Genomic DNA, 20,338 nt, shown 5'->3' on the forward strand with positions numbered 1-20,338 from the left:
TTTTTTACATAATCTGTTCTCAGGAAACCCTTGTTGCCTCCTGTTGATGACTATCTTTTTAGGGCTCACCAGCTGCCTTGTGGACTTACTCCCATATCCAACTCCGAGTTAACAGTGTGTGGTTATGGAAGATATTCTTTCTTCCTTCTTAAGTTAGCCATCATTTACTCCTCCCAAGTCTTCTGAAGTCTCTGATGTTTTTCTTGATTTCTCAAGACCAATAACTAACTACTGTTGTGATGTATCAGTAATCACATCTGTCATTTGAGTATCAAACATGAACTTACTAGAAATAGTTTGATAATCACTGTACTCGCCTATCTGAAGCTTGGTTCTTCCTTTACAGTTGTTTAACCCCTTCTTATTTGAAAGAGCATGACAGTTTTCAAGCCGAGTACCTTAGTTTTTTCTTGGCCATCTGTTAAATTGCACTGTTTTCCTAAGAAATTGGCTTTCCCCTTATTTTTATTTTACTATAACTGCCACAAAGTCCTTCTGTTGTCCTTCTCATTTTTCCTGAACCTAAACTGCTTCTCGTTTTAGGTGGGGTCTTTTTTAAAAGTCTTTATTTATTTATTTTGAGAGAGAGAGAGAGTGCACGTGCATTGGGCGGGGCAGAGAGAGAAATTCCCAAGCAGGCTCTGCACTGTCACCGCAGAGCCTGATATACAAACCCACAAACCAACTGAGCCATCGAGGTGCCCCTGGTTCACATTATTGTTACCTGTTTCTTTCATATTTTGAAATGATCCAGAAGAGTTCACGGTGAAGACACACCATCTTCTTTACACTCATTGTTCATTTCTCATAGAAATTGCTCCCAGTTCTGTAGTTCTGTTATAAGCCATACTGTTTTGTTGTGGGTTGTTTTTTTTTTTTAAGTTTTTTTTTTTTTTTTTTTTTTTTTTGAGAGAGAGAACATGAGCAGGGGAGGGCCAAAGAGCGAGAGAGTGTGAGAGAGAGAGAGAGAGAGAGAGAGAGAGAGAGAGAATGAGAGAGAGAGAGAATCCCAAGCAGGCCCTGCACTGTCAGCACAGAGCCCAATGTGGGGCTCAAACCCACGAATCATGAGATCATAGAGTTGAATGCTTAACCAACTGAGCCACATAGGCACCCTCATGCTGTTTCTTTTTGACTCACCAGGCTTGACTGTGAAATCATGCCTATTTTCTGTGATGGTTTATGTCACTACTTTCCTAAAATTTAGGATACCTGTTTAACTCCCTGTGTCCTCTTCTGTGACGATTACTCATTCTAACATTAGGTAATTTAGAAATGATACCAGGTTTGCATCACTTCTAAATCCAGACCAATTCACTCTTGTTGATACAAATCAATATAGTAATACCATAAATTGTCTTCGTTTTGCTTTAATATCAGTAGGAATTCAGAAGAATTTACACATCCCTAAAGAGTAAATGATTTTTATCTTTTTTTTCTTTTTTGCATATGTGAATAATTTTCGCATGTGGAGTTGAGTTTTGTTTATTTCATCCGGAGGGAGCTGTGCTGCACAGCACTTTGATTTATTAAAGGCAATTATAAAGGAATAGCAGTTTCCTTAAATATGCAAACCAGAGTCTTTAAAAATGCAAATGTAAAAAACTCAAATTATAAATTCTGCCCTTCTTGCTTTGTGCAGAGAAGAGAATGTTAAATGTTTTATTGTTAACGAGAAATGCTTTGTTCTATAGGCCGTTGTAAAATGGCATACTGACAAAGAATTCAGCTTGACATGGGCTTTTCTAAGCTCTTGCTTTCTTTAAAGATGTATCTATTACAGAAGTAACGCATGTTGTTTGTACAGAGTTCAAATAATACAGGAACGCATAAAGTGACGATCCACTGTTCCTCCCGTCCCCAAAGGGCACCACTGTTGATAGTTTGGTTGTGTCCTCGCACTGAAAGACTTACATTGTCTCCCTGTTTTCACCTTTTCTGGTCTCCTTCATGGCTTTTCTTGTCCTCTGTTCTTCAATAACCAACTCTGAATACTTTCATTAGAATGAAAGATGCCATTGTTCTACCCTTCTGAACTTTTGCGGTTTCTGTTATTTCATCAGGAACATGTGAACGAGGGTGCTGGAGAAGCCAATACAACTGAGTCTGAAAACTCCAGTTGTGATGAGGCTGAAAATCCTCACAGTGAGACCGAACAGCTCCTGGACGGGGGATCCCCGCCACTTGGTGAAGTTGCCAGTAGCGATGAAGACAACAGTGAGTACGAGGACTGTCCGGAGGAGGAGGAGGAAGTTTGGCAGACGTGTTCGGAAGAGGACAGCAACCCTGACGAAGAGCCCTGTGGCTGGGACAGGAAGGAAAGCTGTACTGTGGATTCTGAGGCTCAGGACAGGAACACCCTGGAGAAGAGGCACACACGCAATTTCAGCCACCTGGTATCAAGGCAGGAGTTATTGGAGATCTTTAAGCAGCTACATACCGGGAAGAAAGTGAAAGATGGACAGCTTACTGTTGGACTGGTAAGGTGAAATAGGTCCTGAGATTGTTACCCCATGGGTATCTTTATATCCAATCCATTGGTAGCTACACTGGAATCCAAGGGACTACTAACCAGGCTTCTGGCATCATTGGGAACGTTATTGCCCTCTTGTTGCCCACTGGCATTGTGGGAGTAGGCAGTGTGACAGGAAAAGTCAAAAGTGTACTCTTTCAAGGCTTACATTGGCTATACCTCTTTTCGTGGTAATTATCTTCTCCCACCTCCTTCCAGTTCAGCGCTACCATTCATGTGACTTCCCAAGAAGTACTTGGAAAAGAGCACTTTTAAGCCCATTTTCACTCTTCCAGGTCAATATTCTTACCTTCTGGAGGCTTATGGTGTCATGTGATCCTTGCGAATTTGTACTGTAAATGTTCCAGATGCATTCTAGGGAGAATCCCAACATCTTTGGGCCAGGTACAACAAGATTGGTGCTTTGGTTGCATAAGAATAGGGGAAAGGATTCTGTGTCTCCCTCTCTCTGACCCTCCCCTGTTCATGCTCTGTCTCTCTCTGTCTCAAAAATAAACGTTAACCAAAAAAAAAAAAAATTAAAAAAAAAAAAAAGAATAGGGGAAAGGAGGGGCGACTGGGTGGCTCAGTTGGTTGATCCTCCGACTTCGGCTCAGGTCATGATCTCACAGTTCGTGAGTTCCAGCCCCATATCTGGCTCATTGCTTACAGTGTGGAGCCTGCTTCGGATCCTCTGTCCCCCTCTCTCTGCCCCTTTCCCGCTCGTGCACATGTGTGCGCACTCTCTCAAAAATAAACAAAAAACGGGAAAGGAGATCACGTCCCTAGCTACATATACACTAATTCTAGAGGTGGCTGTGAGAAGTACCCAAACCTCAGGCGTGTACAGCAGAGCTCCAGACAGCCATATCTTTAGCTAAGGAAGTGTAAGATGTTAGAGAAGGTATTTTATAGATCTTCCATCCAAGCAAGAAAACAAAACAGTGAAAGAAAGTAGATCATGGCAGCCTTAAAATCTTCTAGCTTTTAAGTTACGTGCCGAGTAGAGCAATCCTAATTGTTTTGAAGCACTCTCCCCCTCCCAAAGCGTACTTAAAATGATTATAGCAGATTGACGTTTTATTTTAGAACACTAGGTAAAGGAATTGTCCCTGGAGCCAGGCAGACCTAGTGTAATTCCCAGTTCTACAGTGGAACTGATTTACTTGCTATAAACTTTGGGAAATGTAGCTAATTTCTCTTAGCTTTACAGCTCCACTTCTATATATTATTGCTAAAAATTCATTTTCCATATGCCACCAGAAAGCCCAGCTTCCCTAAAAGCTAGTTTATTTCTCACATTTACGGACATGCTAAGCAGCGTCGCCACTTTCTGAATGTCTTACTCTAGAAATCTTGAAAATAGGTTAATTTACTCATTCTGTGAACATTTATTGATCACTGGCCACATGCCAGGCGTCCTGCTGGGCCATGACAGTCAGTGTATCTCCACCCTCCCAGAACTTCTAATTCCAAGTGTAGGGAGTGGTAGAGAAGACATCCAGCACCCTATAAGAGTTGTATAATGAGGAGCCTGGTCTGCAGGAGGTGGGGGAGATGACAGCAACAGAAGTCCCCTGCCCCCAACAAAGGACATGTAAACAAATGGTAACATGTTATGCAATCAAGATATAAATAAACACAAAACATGAGAATATTGAAATTAATGAGCAGTCGTCTGAAATATTTATGTAAGAGGTTGCACCTTAAAGTACAATGTGACAATGGAAGGAAGGGCCTTCAGACAAACAGAAGGTAAAGGTTTAAACCAAGCCCCAGGAATGGAAGTATGTCCATGGACCAGCAGGTGGCAGTATGGCTAAGCATAGAGAGGGGCAAGAGAGAAGCTGAGCAATGGAAGTGATGTGTTACGAGGCCTGTACTGGAGGTGGAAGGTTTGGGGTTTTATGTTCCATGGGATCAGTATTTGTAATCTTCCAGTCGTGCTGACGGAGGATTGTTTGAACCAGGTAAGAAGGAATTGGATTTAGAGGTGCAGGGAAAAAAACCTAAGAAAAAGCCTGGAGCAAGACTGGCATGATTTGAGCATTTATTTGAGAATCTTTATATGATCCTGCTAAGACTCACTGAAGAGTTTTAATAGCTTGTTAACCCACAGCAAGTCCATGTGCCATTTACCATTGTTAACCAATAAGATAGAAGCTTGCTGGTAAGTTACTAAAAATTAAAAGTGATTGTATGTTGTGATGATTAAAATACCTGTCTGATGCTTGACTTCACCCACAGTGTGGAAAATATAACAGAAACTATGCCTGTAAGATGGGACATCGTGGGTCGTGGGAGTGACACAGGGGGAACCTCCCTATTGACCAAATGAGAGCTCGTGGGAGCTGAGAACAAGGGGCTGAGGTGTATAATATCTGCTGTTACAGCAAGACCTCTACAAATAAAATGTACTTAGCTTGACTGTTCATCACTGGAGACCTGTCTGAATAAATACATCCACACTGCAGGGGAACAAATTGTCCACAAACAGCACCTATTTCAAATAATCTTTTGAAGCAACCAAACACGCTGGAGTTGGACTATTTATGTATTATTTTTGGGTTTGATACACGTACTGTCAGACGCTAGTAACTTAGGTGTCTCTTGCAGGTGGGCTATCCGAATGTTGGTAAGAGTTCCACAATCAACACCATCATGGGCAACAAGAAAGTGTCTGTGTCTGCCACACCTGGTCACACCAAGCATTTTCAGGTATTTCTGCAGCATCAGCCTGTTTCCTCCTTAGTTCCTCTGGCTGGGTATTTCTGAGTTCTTCACCACTCGCGTGTTGGTCTTTTCCCTTCCTCTGCTGTGTGCCCAGCGTAAACCTCTCACTTGTCTTTCAGACTCTCTATGTGGAACCTGGCCTCTGCTTATGTGACTGCCCGGGCCTGGTGATGCCATCCTTCGTCTCTACCAAGGCAGAAATGACTTGCAATGGAATCCTCCCTATTGACCAAATGAGAGACCACGTTCCCCCTGTGTCACTAATATCCTTTCTGCTTTGCAAAGACTGGTTGTTATGTGTACACTAGGGCTTCGAGTTTGTTTTGGACTTGGCTTTGCATTGGATGTATTGAAAAACCTGAAACACTTAACAGTAACCTGCCCAAGTTTATATGTGAGGTAGCATCAGGATTACAGAACCTCATGTCCTGAGTGCAGCAGTGTCGCCTGGAATCAGTGGAAGAGCCCAATCTTGGATCTCAGCCCCGAGTTGCAAACCTGAATCCTGAGACTGCCATTTGACTATTTGTGTGATAAGCTTGCTTAACCTTCCAGAAACTCTCTTTTCTGAAAAGTGCCAGTAATAACAGCTCCTTCACGGTTGATAAGACCTGAATGAAGAGATATACGTGTTTATGGTTTGAAAGACTTCATACTCTTAAAATGTCAATTCTCCTCAAATCGATACATCAGTGCAATGCAATGCAATCCCAATCAAAATCCCAGCATGCTTTTAAAGTATGCATATAGGCGTACCAAAAAAAAAAAAGGAACTCTGCTGCTTCCCGGCATAATGAGTTAACTTATGTGAAGCACCTAGGATAGTGTGTGACATGAAAAAAATATTGTTAAGAACCACAGTGTCTTAAGATCTTACCCTACTTACAACCCAGCAGGTTAGTCTGTTACTGTTCCGTGGATGCTGGAGGAAGATAGGAGACTCCATGAAACTGACATGCCAATTTGTTAATTTATAAGTAGCGTGAAATTTCTGGCCCTGTACAGTTCTTGACAAGATTCTTCATGACTGCCCTGAAGGCCACCGCATTTTATTTACCCCAATTTGATTTCTCCTCCTGTAAGAAATAATGAGAATTCATCTGCCAGGATTGATAAAATATAGTATATCGCTAAAATAGAATAGTATATAGTTGTTAAAAATACTGCACTAAGTCTGCCTGTGGTAACCTAGGTAGATCTCAAAAGATCACATATACGGTGTGACACCCATTTCTGTAAAAATTGTCACCTCACAGAACAGTACTTTGCATTAATAGATAACATGCGAGTGTGAAAGTGGGAGAAGCAGACCAGTGGAGGTTTGCATTTGTAATACAATTTTTTAAAAAAATGGTTTTTTTAACATTTATTTATTTTTGAGACAGAGCATGAACAAGGGAGGGTCAGAGAGGGAGACACAGAATCTTAAACAGGCTCCAGGTTCTGAGCTGCCAGCACAGAGCCCAACACGGGGCTCGAACTCACAGACTGAGATCATGACCTGAGCCAAAGTCGGATGCTTAACTGACTGAGCCACCCAGGCGCCCCTGTAATACAATTTTTAATAGACGAAATTGTTACCACTTCTTGATAGTTGGGAACACAGTTGTTACATTATTTATGCTTTTCTGTATATTTTCCATTTCTGTTTGAATTAATAATCAGATGTGTATTGAGCATTCATTACAAGCCAGATAAGGTTGGGTTCTGTGGAAGCTATGAGCATGAATCAGCCATGGATCCTGCCCTTTCTGGATTAGGTCTCGGGGGCATATGGGGCATGTGCATGAATAGCCGGTACAAGGTAGAATGGTATTTAAAGAGAAAGCATTTGAAAATTAATGAATAACTGTACTTCTTTTTTGGAGACATAAAAAGGCTTTGGTCATAGGAGTGCTAAAGTACCATGGTCTCAGAATTAGAGGCATGTGTCAGAAGCCGTGGTGGGAAGGGGTCAGTTCAAGGTAATGGATTCCTTGACAAGCTTATGTTTGCCAGAATATTCCAAGATATGTTTTAGAAGCTACCTATGGCATTAATATCATAAAGCCTAGAGAGGATGAAGATCCCCATCGACCTCCGACATCAGAAGAACTGTTGACAGCTTACGGATGTGAGTTGTGATTTATTTTAAAACATGAACAATTAAATGAACAAAAAGTAACAACATAGTTAATGAGAGCAACTACTCCTGCAGAGATAGAAATTTACATTTTTCCTTAGCATTTGTCATGTCATCTTCCAAGGTTTGTGCTTTCGTTGTCTCTGTTGGCCTTGCCTCCAGCTACCTGGTCTCCAGGTAGCTGCTTTGGTGGTGGGTTCAGAGTGCAGCAGTAAGGGAGGGGAGCTGACTGCTCCGTGAGTAGCATTTTACTTCAGTGTGGTAAGTGCTTTCTGGAGTTAGAGGAGGAGATGCTTTGAATCCCTTGCCTCTCCTCAGGTCTGCCCTTTGCTTTCACTATAGCAGTCAGGCCCCTCCCTGTTGAATGCCTAGATGCAGACTGTTGAAAGCTCCCACAGAGAGCACCAGCAAGAGCCAGCAGTTGTCACATGCCTCTAAGAAAAGGCCCTGAGGGCATTCACTGTTTAGAAGATAACCAGGTGTAGTAGACACGATTCAGATTGAGGCTGTGCTGGCTTTTTCTGGAGTCTTCTCCCAAACGGGGAAGAAAAGGGATGTTGGGAAGAAAATGAATATGCTGTCAGAGCAGGTAGGAGAGTTGTGAGGGCAGCATTGGAAGGGAAAGCCCTCAGATTGGGACGTTGCTGAATGTGGTCAGGGTAGGGACACAAAACAGCCTCCCTCCCCTTCCATCAGTCCCTTGGAAACCTTGTTTGACATTAACTTGAACTTAGCTTAGTTGAGAGACTTTAAAGAGGATAAATATTAAGCATTTGTGATGAGACCAGTGTAGTCACAAAACCGCGTAAGAGACCTTAAAGATCATTCTGCCTCTCACCTCTTTTTTTTTTTTTAAGACGAGTAATCTGAAATCCGAGCATGAAATGACTTGCCTACAGTGGTGTCTGATCAGTGGCGCATAGCCCGAGTTTCATATTCCAGACCTCTTTCCAGTAGTGGGCTTCCACCAGACTTTCCATTTGATTGGACTTCCAGATAAAACTAAAAGTAATCGTTTTTTAAGATTTTTCATCTAATGCTGATAAAATCAGAGTAAGGAAAAAGCCAGTTTGTAAAGATGGATGACCACATACATATAGTTTCTGAAATCATTTTGCAGGTCTATAAAGAATAGTCTCTGACAGGGGCGCCTGGGTGGCTCAGTTGGTTGAGCGTCCGACTTCGGCTCAGGTCGTGATCTCACAGCTCGTGAGTTCGAGCCCCACGTCAGGCTCTGTGCTGACAGCTCGGAGCCTGGAGCCTGCTTCCAATTCTGTGTCTCCCCCTCCCTCTGCCCCTAACCCACTCACTTTCTGTCTCTCTCTCAAAAGTAAATAAACATTAAAAAAAAATTTTTTTTTTTTTTAAATAGTCTCTGATGGTTCATAAGACATTGCTAAATAACTTTAATTTGCGTATCTTTACTAATGAAATGGAACATCTGTGCATATGCTGGCCATTTCTGTTTCTTCTGGGAATCACCTTTTTCTATGCATCTTGTGTTCTTTTAAGGATTTGTAGGACTTCTTTGTGGTTTCTTTAGCCTTATATATGTTAACAATTTTAACAGACTTTCCTTTTTGGCTTGATGGTGTTTGGTGTTTTACTTGGGAGGGCCTTCCCTATCTTAAAAGGATAAAACTATTTTCCTGTAATGTCTTTTTTTATGTACCTTTAGATTTTTAATCTGCCTACGTGTTTTTTTATGTATTGTGCAATCTAGGGTTCTAACTATTTTCTTCTGAACTGAAAGAGCCAATACACAGCTACTAAGTGAAGGAGCTATTTTTAACCCAACCCGTCTGCCAAAGGCCATATTCTTAACCACTAGGCTCTGCTACCCCCTCTAGTTGAGTTAGTATTAGAGGGATCTTTGTTGTATGTTTGGGAAATTGGGCAAATGCATAGATACATTATTAAACAAGAAGACTTACTATATTGCTTTTGGTTTTGCTAATTGTAGTGACGGCATAGCATTCTACAGGTGGCCTCCGTATGTAAATGTTTAAAATCAAGAGATGAAAGAAATAACTGGAGTGGAGAGAGATTGAATGTGTGTGTCAGCCCTTGGTGCTAGGCTATCAGAACAGTGTGGTCTGTTCACCCAGATTGTCGGAGGTCGTTATAATTGCTACCAGAATGTCTTCTACCACGACAGTTGCTTTTTAAAGCTAGAGAGTAAGGATGCGTAGTTGGTGTGGTAATGGACTAAACTTCCTTCACCTCAGTTGTCTTTGTTGTGATTTGCCGTCTTCTAACTTCAGTTTTGCACAACCCATTTCTCCTCACAGATATGCGAGGATTCATGACTGCGCACGGACAGCCAGACCAGCCTCGGTCTGCTCGCTATATCCTGAAGGACTACGTCAGTGTAAGTGAGCCCAGCTCCTCGATGCTCTTGAGTGAGCAGGCCTCCTCTCTCACGGCACCTAGACGCCAGCAACCTGTTGCATCACAAAGGAGGGATTTTCTCATTGAGGGTGTGTTGTAATTGGCAAGATCCAGTGTTGGCAAGGTTGGCGTGGGTCTTCTGCGGGAGGAGATCGGCAGCCTCGGCGTGGCTTTCTTGATCCAGGGGAGTTGGCGTCATGTGAGCCAGAGATGGAACCAACAGCACAATTACGAGAGAGAAAGCTCTCTGCACGTTGTCAGCGAAAGTGATAAATGTGTGCCTCTGGCTTTGCCATCGCCTGCAGCTCCTCTTGCAGCTGTGTCACAGTCCTCCTGGGAGCGGAGCGTCCGTATGCCGTTCTCCCTGCGCTCGCCCGGTAACGGTACTCACAGCCCTGCCGAGAGTAGTGCTGTTTTCGGTGCGTCGTCTCATTAAAGATACATAACGAGTCTGTCCACATCACAGATGAGGACATGCTAAGTTTTGGGTTTTCCTCATCAGTAAAATAGGAACGAATAGTAGCTGTCTCACAAGATTATTATGGGAAGTAAATGAGAATAACGTGTGTGTGGAGACACACACACCACTAAGCTCAGTGCCTGGCGCATAATTAGCCTCCAGTACTTGTTATGTATTAAGCTTAATTCTTTCTGCAAACAAGCATCTTGGGTCTCCCGTAATAACTGGTTGTGAGGATTCCCTCTTCTGAATGCCACATCAGCAGAGCTCTTGGAAGCATAGGAGTAAAATTGAACATCCATACTCTCTTGCCTTCAGTTCAGGAAGAAAGTAGTTAATCAGTAGAGTATTTGTATGGATAAATTATTTATTCATTTGCCATTTATAAAACTGGAAGATGAGAAGATGAGTTACAAACCATAGTTTATAGAGTGTTTATGGTGGGAAGCAGGAAATTTGCATCCAGTGAGCGACCGCCCAACATCTGCATTAGTATAATCCTGCTGTGCAGTTGTGTCCTGATTTTCATTTTGGAAAACGCTTAGCCTAAGTATAGTCACATAAGTGCACCGAAGAACATGAGTAGAAATGCAAACAAGGTAAAAAGGAGCACAGAGGAGAAAGATTTCCTCCTGGTCTGCGGGCTGTGGGCAGGCTAGGCCTTCAGAACACTTTAAAGGTAAGTCAGTGTATTCATTAGGACTCTCCATTTGCAGGTGACCAGAAGTCAGCTTGGTTAATCGAAAAGCAGGAAGGGGCGCCTGGGTGGCTCTGTTGGTTAAGCGTCCGACTTCAGCTCAGGTCATGATCTCATGGTTCATGGGTTTGAGCCCCGCGTCAGGCTCTGCTGACAGCTCAGAGCCTGCTTTGGATTCTGTGTCTCTCTGTGTGTCCCTCCTCTGTTCACACTCTTACTCTCTCTAAATAAATAAACATTTTTTTTTTTTTTTAATTGAAAAAAGAAAGCTGGTCAGAGGGTGCTTGGCGGAGATGTCTTCTTTGAGGATTTTTCTTTCTTCGGGGAGAACACAGACAACACATGTGATGTGCTGTTACGCTTCTTGTCTTCGTAGGGTAAACTTCTGTACTGTCATCCTCCTCCTGGAAGAGACCCTGTGACCTTTCAGCATCAACACCAGCGACTCCTAGAGAACAAAACGAATGGTGGTGAACTAAAAATGCATCCAGGCGGAAATAAAAAAGCAAAACAGATTGAAAATATAGTTGACAAAAGTTTTTTCCATCAAGTAAGTTTTAAAGTTTTTCTTTAACTTCTGATCAGCATATATTTAGCAGTTCTATTGAAATAACCATTCACATAGTGTAAAATCCACCCTTTGCAAGTATAGTTCAGTAGTTTATAGTATATTCAGAGTTGTGTAGCCATCACCATAATTTTAGAGTGTTTTCATCACTTCAGAAAGAAACGTTGTACCCATTATCAGTCACTCACCGTTTCCCACTCTCCCCAGCCTTTTCCAACTACTGATCAGCTTTCTCCTGTATAGATTTGCCTATTCTGGACATTTCATATAGATTAAATCACCCACTATGTAGTCTTTTCTGACTGGCTTCTTTAACTTGGCATAATGACTTCAAGGTTCATCCATTTATCAGTACTTTATTCCTTTTTATTGCCAAATAATATTTCATTGAGTGGATATGTCACATTTTGTTTATTTCTCATAGATGGAATTTGGGTTGTTTCCCCTTTCTGTTATAAGATAAATGATTTTTTTTTTTTTAATGTGTATTCATTTTTGAGAGAGAGACAGAGACAAAGCGTGAGCGAGGGAGAGGCAGAGAGAGAGGGGGAGACCTAGAATCTGAAGCAGGTCCCAGGCTCTGAGCTCTCGGCACAGAGCCCGACGACGTAGGGCTCAAACTCATGAACCATGAGATCGTGACCTGAAGTCAGATGCTTGACCGACTGAGCCACCCGAGCATCCCCCCTTTTCTATTATAAATAATGCTGTGAACACTCATGCACAAGTTTTTGTGTGAACATAGATTTTCAGTTCTCTTGGGCATATAATTAGGGGTGGGATTGCCGGGTCATGTGTTAACCACATGTTTAACATTTGAGGTACTGCCAGACTTTCCAAAGTGTCTGTGCCATTTTACATTCCCACCGTCAGGGTATGATGGCTCTAATTTCCTTATATCCTTACTGGTATTTATTTTCCGTCCTTTTTTACTTTAGTCGTCCTACTATATGAAGTGGTGTCTCATGATTTTGATTTTGATTTCCCTAAGGATGTTGGTAATCTTGTGTGCTCATTGGCACATGTAGATAGATCTTCTTTGGAGAATTTCCTATTGTTGAGTTGTAAGAGCTCTTTATAAATTCTGATAAAAACCTTTATCATATTTATAATTTGCAAATATTTTCTACTGTTTAGTAGTCTTTCTGAGCCAGTACATTTTAGTAACTTTCATTGTTTACATCACAGCTACAGTTTATATGCTGCACTTTAAACAACAAATTTAGGAGCACCTGGGTGGCTCAGTCATTTAATTGTCCACCTTCGGCTCAGGTCATGATCTCACGGTTCATGAGTTCAAGCCCTACATCGAGCTCTCTGCTGTCCGCGAGCAGCCTGCTTCAGATCCTCTGTCTCCCTCACTGTCTGCCCCTCCCCCACTCACATGCACTCTCTATCTCTCCCTCTCAAAAATAAACATTTAAAAAAGATGTTTTAATATAAGAAAATAAAGAAAACTTATATGCAGAACAGTTAAATCCTATAACTGTACTTAATATATTTTTTAAATCCTTTTGTGACTACTACAGCCATAAAAGGGTGGTGGGGGGAGGGGTGTCATCTGTATCCAGAGTGATTTCTTTCTGTATTTATATGATGCTTTATTTGTGTGCCTCACACAGGCCAAGCAGATAGTGCTATCCACCACTGGGGCCATTGAGGCTTAAGGAGGCAAAGTGACTTCTTCAAGGATACTTGTCTTAAATGGCAAGGCTGGGCTAGAACTTGATTATTGTGGCTCCTGGTTTGAATTATTTCCAAGTCTGCCAATATTTAGGAGGAAATTTACTGATAGGCAGAAAGATCATAGGTTCTTCCTTGGACCCACTACTATTAAGACAATCATGAAATACTGCTTTGCACTTGCAGAATCATATGGGATTAATTTTATTTTTACTAAGTAAACTTAATTGTTCAGTTTTTTGTTTCATTTTGCTCTACTTAAATAAAATCACAAGTTTACAGAAACTTTTTTGAGCACTATTACGTGTGGATACTACACTAGGACCTAGGATATCAAAAGGAAGAAAACATAATTACTGTTTTCAGGGAGATCACATTCTAGCTAAGGGGAGATGGGCAAGTTAACAAATAACGTGACACGTTAGGTCTAGGGCAGAGGTATAAGTCAGGTACTTTGTGAACCCAGATTGGGGAGCAGTTCCCCCTTGGGGCCGGGAGGAGAGTAGGTGAGTGAACGCCACAGAGAGGAGGTGATACCTAAGCTGGACTCTAAGGGCAAATATAAACGTACTGGTTGGAAGGAGTGGTGAGGGCGATTCTCCAGGCAGAGAGGGAGTAGTGTGAACAAAGGCATAAAAAGATGGGAGTGTGGATTCTATCAATAAGAAGCCCATGTTGTAAGTGGTCTTGTGTACCCTCTGAGGGAATACGAACTCGGTTCCCCAGGCTACAAGGAGCCATCAGAGGTTTGTGAGGAAAGAGAGATATGTGATTGTTAAACTCTAGTAGAAGTGGGGAGTGTTGCAGTGTTCCAGTGAAAGCTAATGAATACCAGGGCTAGAACAGGGTGGTGGAGAACAGTGGATAGGTACACCAAATGCTAGAGCCTGGAGCCCACAGAACTTATTGGCTGGCTGTATGTGGTAGATGAGGAAGGCAAAGGGAGTGCTTGCTCAGTGGCTAGTTACAGATGGCATTTGAAGCAATGGGACTAAGCAAAGTGAAGGACAAAGAGAATGCACTCAAGATAGAATGCGGAGAAACTTACTTAAGAATGGGGAGAGAGAGAGGAGCAGTGAAGGGGGTGGAAGTCCTCTGTCTTGGAGTTCTCCATAAATAATACTGTGCTTACATCTCCCATACTGCTGTCTTCACTTCCTAGGAAAACGTGAGAGCTTTGACCAAAGGAGTCCAGGCTGTGATGGGCTACAAGCCAGGGAGTGGCCTGGTGACTACAGCTGCTGTGAGCTCTGAGGGCAGGGCTGGGAAGGCCTGGAAAAAACATGGCAACAGAAATAAAAAAGAGAAAACTCGTAGACTCTATAAGCACCTGGATACGTGAACTTGGGCTGCAGTGGAAATGGCATCTGCGTTGTGCACCTGGAGAAGACACAGAAGCTGCTCTCGGCCGTGATGCTGTGAAATGGACCCTGCTTCTTGTGGCACACAGCCACACCAGACAGCCAGTATCAGGACGCAGGGGCTCCGTGGAGCACCGAGTCTAACACAGTCATCTTGGAGCCCCAGAAACTTTGTCCTTTAGAAGGCTGAATTTAAGATGAGGGAATGAATGATTGCATGTGTAAACAAATACACATGCATACTAATTTGTAAATTGGGTTTAAAAAAAAAAATACTAAAATTAAATGGTCACTAACAGACGTTTTATTGGTTTATGTAGATACACTGCCATTTGGACATTTCGCATTCTTTAAACAGTTGCAATTTGCCAAAGCATGACTGGGATTTTAGATGGATTCTTTTGAGAACATTATATAGGTTAGTGATTCTCAACCTCACATGCATACCCAGCAGTCCCCTGGTATTGCAGAAGGCACATCAGGTCTTGGAATGAGGGGGCTAGCAGATGTAGTTTTTAAAAGCCTCAGAGAGCCCACCCTTCTATTGAAGATCCCTGTCAACATGAGCCACTACTATAGAAAGTAGTGTGTGTTTTTCTAAAGCTCACCACAGGCATGAGGAAATGGGCAGATGATCAGCTAGTTCTTGTTTTAGGTATAGTTGCCTGATCTCCTTAGTACTTAGGACCATCAAGAGTGAGACAAGGACAGTTTACCTTTTATAGTACCATTCCTGTTTTAGTCTCTCACTTTACTTTTGTCTCCCTTTTTCTATGAGCCTCATTATTCCCTTAGCTCAGATCCTTTCCTTGTGTTGTGTGGTAGATGTTTTTGGAAATCTAACGGACGTTATGGACGCCTTCTCCAGAAAAATGCACATGCCCATGAACAGTCTTGTGAAATGTATCAGAAGATGACAGACCCACGGTTCGTCCACAGTTTTGCAGTTAAGCCTTGCCCGATGTGACCAGAGTGTATTTTAAGATATAGTTGAAAAATGTGTTCCACCTGGGGAATAAAAAATATATACTTGTTTATTTAACAGATAGCACCTTCTGTGTGGCAGGAAAGGCACTGGAAACCGGGGACAGCAGGAGTAGGGCCCTGATGCAGGAAGTTAGCAAGAGCCATCACATGGCCTTAGAGCCTGTGAGGGGATTCTGGAGGTTTGCTCAAAAGCGGTGGGTCAGCCAAGGAAGAGTTTATAAACAGGTAAGGAATTAGTGTTCTAGTTCTTCATTTGAATATCGGGTGAAAGGTTATTCCAGATCAAGCCTGAGGCAGAGCTAGAGAGGTTCCGCAGTTGTGTTCATCCATCTGCAACAATATACTTCTAGTTCTTCCCTTTGATCTGAGGAAAGGGACAGTCTGAAAAGCCCATGAAAGAAGAGGAACATGCATCAGCATGTTAAAGCCTACTTTGTTCCATTCACTGAAGAACAGGCACGGTTGTCTGGGAGAAACTTCCATGCTGAATGGACAGAGCATGTACTGATTTTGAATAAGTTTTGCTTTAATGATAGTGTAATAGCTAAAACATGAGACTTCTTAGAAAAAGTAATTACATACGCTTCACGTTCCTGATTATTTTTGTAAGTTTTATTGAGATACTCACCATGCAAGTTCACCAGTTTTAAAGGATACAATTCAGCGGTTTTTAGTATATTCAAGAGTTATATAACCATCACCACAACCAGTTCTACATTGCTGCCACAAAAAACCCAGGACCCTTTAGCCAGTGGCCCCCAATCCTCCCAATCCCCCCCAGCCGTAAGCAAACCCTAATCTACTTTATATATGGATTTGCCAATTCTATATGTTCATAATAAAGGCATCATAAGCTATGTGACCTTTCGTGACTGGCTTTCACTTAGCCTGATGTCTTCAAGGTTCATCCATGCTCTAACATCTCTCAGTATTTCATTGCTTTTTGTTGCCAAATAATACATTCCACTGAATGGGTACACCACATTTTGTTTATTCATTCATCAGTTAAAAGGCATTTGGTTTCCACTTGCTGTCTATCATGAATACAGTGCTGCTGTGAACGTTTGTGTACAGGTTTTTCTGTGGTTTTTAATTCTTAAGTATATATCTGGGAGTGGAATTGCAATATATTTAACCTTTGAGTAGCTACCATACTGATTTTCAGAATGGGGGTACCATTTTACATTTTCCATCAATGGTGTATAAAGGTTCTAGTTTCTCCGTAGTTCTGTCAACACACGTTACTGTCTTACTGTCTTTTTATGTTTTGCCATCCTAGTGGGTATAAAGCGATACGTCATGGTTTTGATTTACATTCCCTTGATGCCAAATGACGTTGAGCATCTTCTCATGTGCTTATTGCCCACTTGTAGATCTTTGGGAAAATGTCTATTCAGATCTTTTGTCCATTCTTTTTTTTTTTTTTAATGAGGATTTCTTTTATTTTTTAATTTTTTTTAATGTTTATTTATTTTTGAGAGCGAGAGAGGCAGAGCACAAGCAGGGGAGAGGCAGAGAGAGAGGGAGACACAGAATCCAAAGCAGGGTCCAGGCTCTGAGCTGTCAGTGCAGAGCCCAACGTGGGGCTCGAACTCATGGACCATGAGATCATGACCTGAGCCAAAGTTGGACGCTTAACCGACTGAGCCACCCAGGCGTCCCCTCTGTCCATTCTTTAATGGAGTTATTTATCTTGTTACTGAGTTATAAAAGTTGTTTGTACATTCTAGGTACAGGTCCCTTAGCAGATGTGTAATTTGCAAATGTTTTCTGCCATTCAGTGGGTTGTCTTTTCATTTTCTGATAGTGCCTTTGAAGCACAGTTTTAATTTTGGTGAAGTCCAAATGAATCCATTTTTTCTTTGGTTGCTTGTGCTTTTGGTGCTAAATTTAAGAAACTATTGGCAGATCCAAGGTTATTAAGATTTACCCCCGTGTTTCCTTCCAAGGGTTTCAGAGTTTTAGCTCTTACATTTAGGTCTCTGGTCTATTTTAAGTTTTCATATCTGGTGTGAGGTAGAAGATGGACCTTTTGCATGTGGCATCCAGTAGCCCCAGAGCAGTTTGTTGAAAAGACTAGTGTTTACCCACTGAATTGTTTCAGCACCTTTGTTGAGAATTGAACATAAATGTGAGGGCTTATTTCTGGATGTATGCCTTTGGTATTTAACCTTCATGAATGTGCAACAGTTGTGAAGAGCATCCGACTCCATCTTCTAGCAAGTATTCCTGGTAAGAGACGTCTCTCTGTGTAGATGCTCCACACCCCTCCATCCCTTAGCCACTTTGAGTTCACCTGCAGCCCCAGTGGATGGTTCCTGTGCAAGCCCTTCCTCTGCAAGCCCTGTATCTCCTGCGTTCCTTTCTCCTGCACCACAGGAGCCTGCTCGCTGCACACACAGGGCAATCTAGACGGCCTGGGGATTTAACAACCCCCGGAGCAACCCCCAACTGGTCAAGAATGGGGGCTGGGTGCTAAGTGCCCCAGCTTCCCTGTCACTTGGTGCATACACTGTACATTTTCCACACTAGATCCTCCATGGAAATCATCTCACTAACTCGCCCGCTGCCCTCCTCCCTTCCCTCACGGTCCACTCCCTCACTTCTGCTTCAGGGGGTTGCCTCCCAGATTAACTAAATCTAAGTCCTCTGCTTAGAGTCTGAAGAACCCAAACTAGGACACCCCGGAAGGTGTTTGTTTTTAAGTATCCTCACCCTTGTAGCGAGGAGTACGGTAGACTTACAAGTTCCAGCCATTAGCATGATCACTTCATTGTTTTGAAATTTTTTCCCCAGCATTTTATTACAAGGAATATACCGCCCTTTTAAAGTAGAACCTGCTATACATCTGTCCTCCGTTTCCTTTTCAGGAAGTTAGGAGGAAGTGGAGGTTTCTGTCAAGACATCAATAGCAATATAGGTTTTCTTGGCAGGCAAACTGGGAAATGTGGCCACAAGCCAGAAATCGACCTAATGCCACCCCTCTAAAGTCCTTGTGGAGCAGTGAGGAAAATCATTCAGAATGAACAAACGCCTAACAGTTCGTTGTCTGTTTTGTTCAACACACCATAGGCCAACTGAGGGTGAAGAGAGGGCCACACAGGAAAGAACTTGCTATCAAAGGCTCCAATATGAAGGCAAAACAACAATTCTGAGCAATCCAAAAGTGAAGGGCATTATGTAAGTGAAGAGTGCCCAGTGCACTGAACACTGAATACATAAGTGTTCTGTTGAAGTGTGATACGTATACAGAAAGAACACAACTGTGAGAGTATAGATAGCTGACTTTCACCAACATACTGATGCAACCGGCACCTTGACTGAGAACACGGTTAACACTTCGTACCTCCTTTCAGCAAAGACTGACCACCCCAAAGGCTACTGCTGTTCTCACCTTTTCACCACGTTTTGTATGATACGTAAGCAGAATCTACGGGGGTACCTGGCTGGCTCGGTCGGTCGGGGTACAACTCTTGATCTCGGGGTTTGAGTTCAAGCCCCACGTTGAGTGCCGCGATTACTAAAAAAAAAAATCTTAAAAAAAAATTGTTTAAAAAAATCTACACAGCGTGCACTCGTGTATCTGGCTTCTTTAATCCAACATGGTGAGGTCCGTCCACAGTCTTGCATTTGATAAATAAATCATTGTCACCGCTGTAGGGTATTCTGTGGTGCGAATATGTCACCATTTATCTGTTCTATTATTGATGGACATGTAGACGTTTTGCAGGTTTGTGGTTTCTTAAATTTTTAACAAACCGTATTTTGTAGAACAGTTTTAAGTTCGCAGCAAAATTGAGCAGAAAGCATAGAGAGTTCCCATATTCCCCAGTCCCCACGTATGCACAGCCTCCTTCACCCTCAGCATCCCCCACACAGCGGTGCATTTGTTAACATGAACCTACACCGGGGCGTCTGGGTGGCTCAGTGGGTCAAGCGTCCGACTTGGGCTCAGGTCACGATCTCACAGTTTGTGAGTTCGAGCCCCGCGCCTGGGCTCAGTGCTGACAGCTCAGAGCCTGGAGCCTGCTTCGGATTCTGTGTCTCCCTCTCTCTCTCTGCCCTTCCCCCCCCCCCTCCAAAATGAATAAACTTCAAAAAAAATGTAAAAACAAAACAATGAACCTACACTGACAACATTACTCTCCAGAGGGTTTTGATTTTTAAAAATAGCGCTGCCATGGATACCATAATAGTGTGGTCAAATAGAACTTACTACTACAATGCAAATAAATCTATAATCTGTGCTATCCCATAGTTAACTACAGCCAAACACTTAAAATGTGGCTAGTGACAACTTCAGAAGTTCACTGCTAACAGTAATGACTTTTAACTCCTTCCTGACCCAACAATCAAAGGTCAGAATGGTGGGAGTTTTTCAGGAGAGTGGGGGAAGAAGGGTAGATTTCATATTTATAACTTCTACATCTTGGCTACTTCTAAAGCAGGTTACTAAAAGTATTAAAACACAATCTTTCGTGTGAATTGTAAGGCACTGAGTTTTTTTTTTTTTTTAAAGGATTCTTGAATCCATAGTAGTACTCTAAATAAGGAGAGGCAGGGCAACTTTTAAACAAAAGCATCTCAATGAAACAACGTAGAAGGGATGACGGAATCACCATTTTGGAACCATCAACAAAATCATGGATTCCAGCAAAGTGCTGAGACCACTGACGGAAAGGTCCCGGGGGATGGGATAGTGGCCCCCTTTTAAAGTATCACCACTGCTTTATTCAATGCCAAGGGAAAGTGCCTTTTACAATGGAGCGATCCAGCAGACACTACCTTAAACAAGTGACCAAACTCTGTCACCAGTGCTATGCC

General features: G+C 42.4%; 1 protein-coding gene and 1 long non-coding RNA gene across 2 annotated transcripts in view; one reads left to right on the top strand and one right to left on the bottom strand.

Annotated features, from left to right (window-relative positions):
• Positions 1-16,579, top strand: part of LSG1 (large 60S subunit nuclear export GTPase 1) — a 37,770-nt gene extending 21,191 nt beyond the window's left edge. Inside the window, exons 8-14 of the mRNA XM_019448789.2 lie at positions 2,064-2,480; positions 5,129-5,230; positions 5,365-5,508; positions 7,235-7,358; positions 9,659-9,738; positions 11,292-11,465; positions 14,329-16,579. Coding sequence (XP_019304334.2) covers positions 2,064-2,480; positions 5,129-5,230; positions 5,365-5,508; positions 7,235-7,358; positions 9,659-9,738; positions 11,292-11,465; positions 14,329-14,508 — 1,221 coding nt within the window. The 3' untranslated portion in view covers positions 14,509-16,579. The remainder of the gene's footprint in view (positions 1-2,063; positions 2,481-5,128; positions 5,231-5,364; positions 5,509-7,234; positions 7,359-9,658; positions 9,739-11,291; positions 11,466-14,328) is intronic.
• Positions 8,756-14,410, bottom strand: LOC128777269 (uncharacterized). Its single transcript, XR_008422478.1, has 2 exons — positions 14,299-14,410; positions 8,756-11,363 (listed from the first exon to the last, which is right to left on the bottom strand). It is a non-coding gene; the product is annotated as an uncharacterized LOC128777269 (long non-coding RNA).
• Positions 16,580-20,338: the final 3,759 nt, after the last annotated feature.

The sequence above is a fragment of the Panthera pardus genome, unplaced genomic scaffold (genome assembly GCF_024362965.1).
Source record: "Panthera pardus isolate Hobbes unplaced genomic scaffold, ASM2436296v1 HiC_scaffold_16, whole genome shotgun sequence".
NCBI lineage: Eukaryota > Metazoa > Chordata > Mammalia > Carnivora > Felidae > Panthera > Panthera pardus.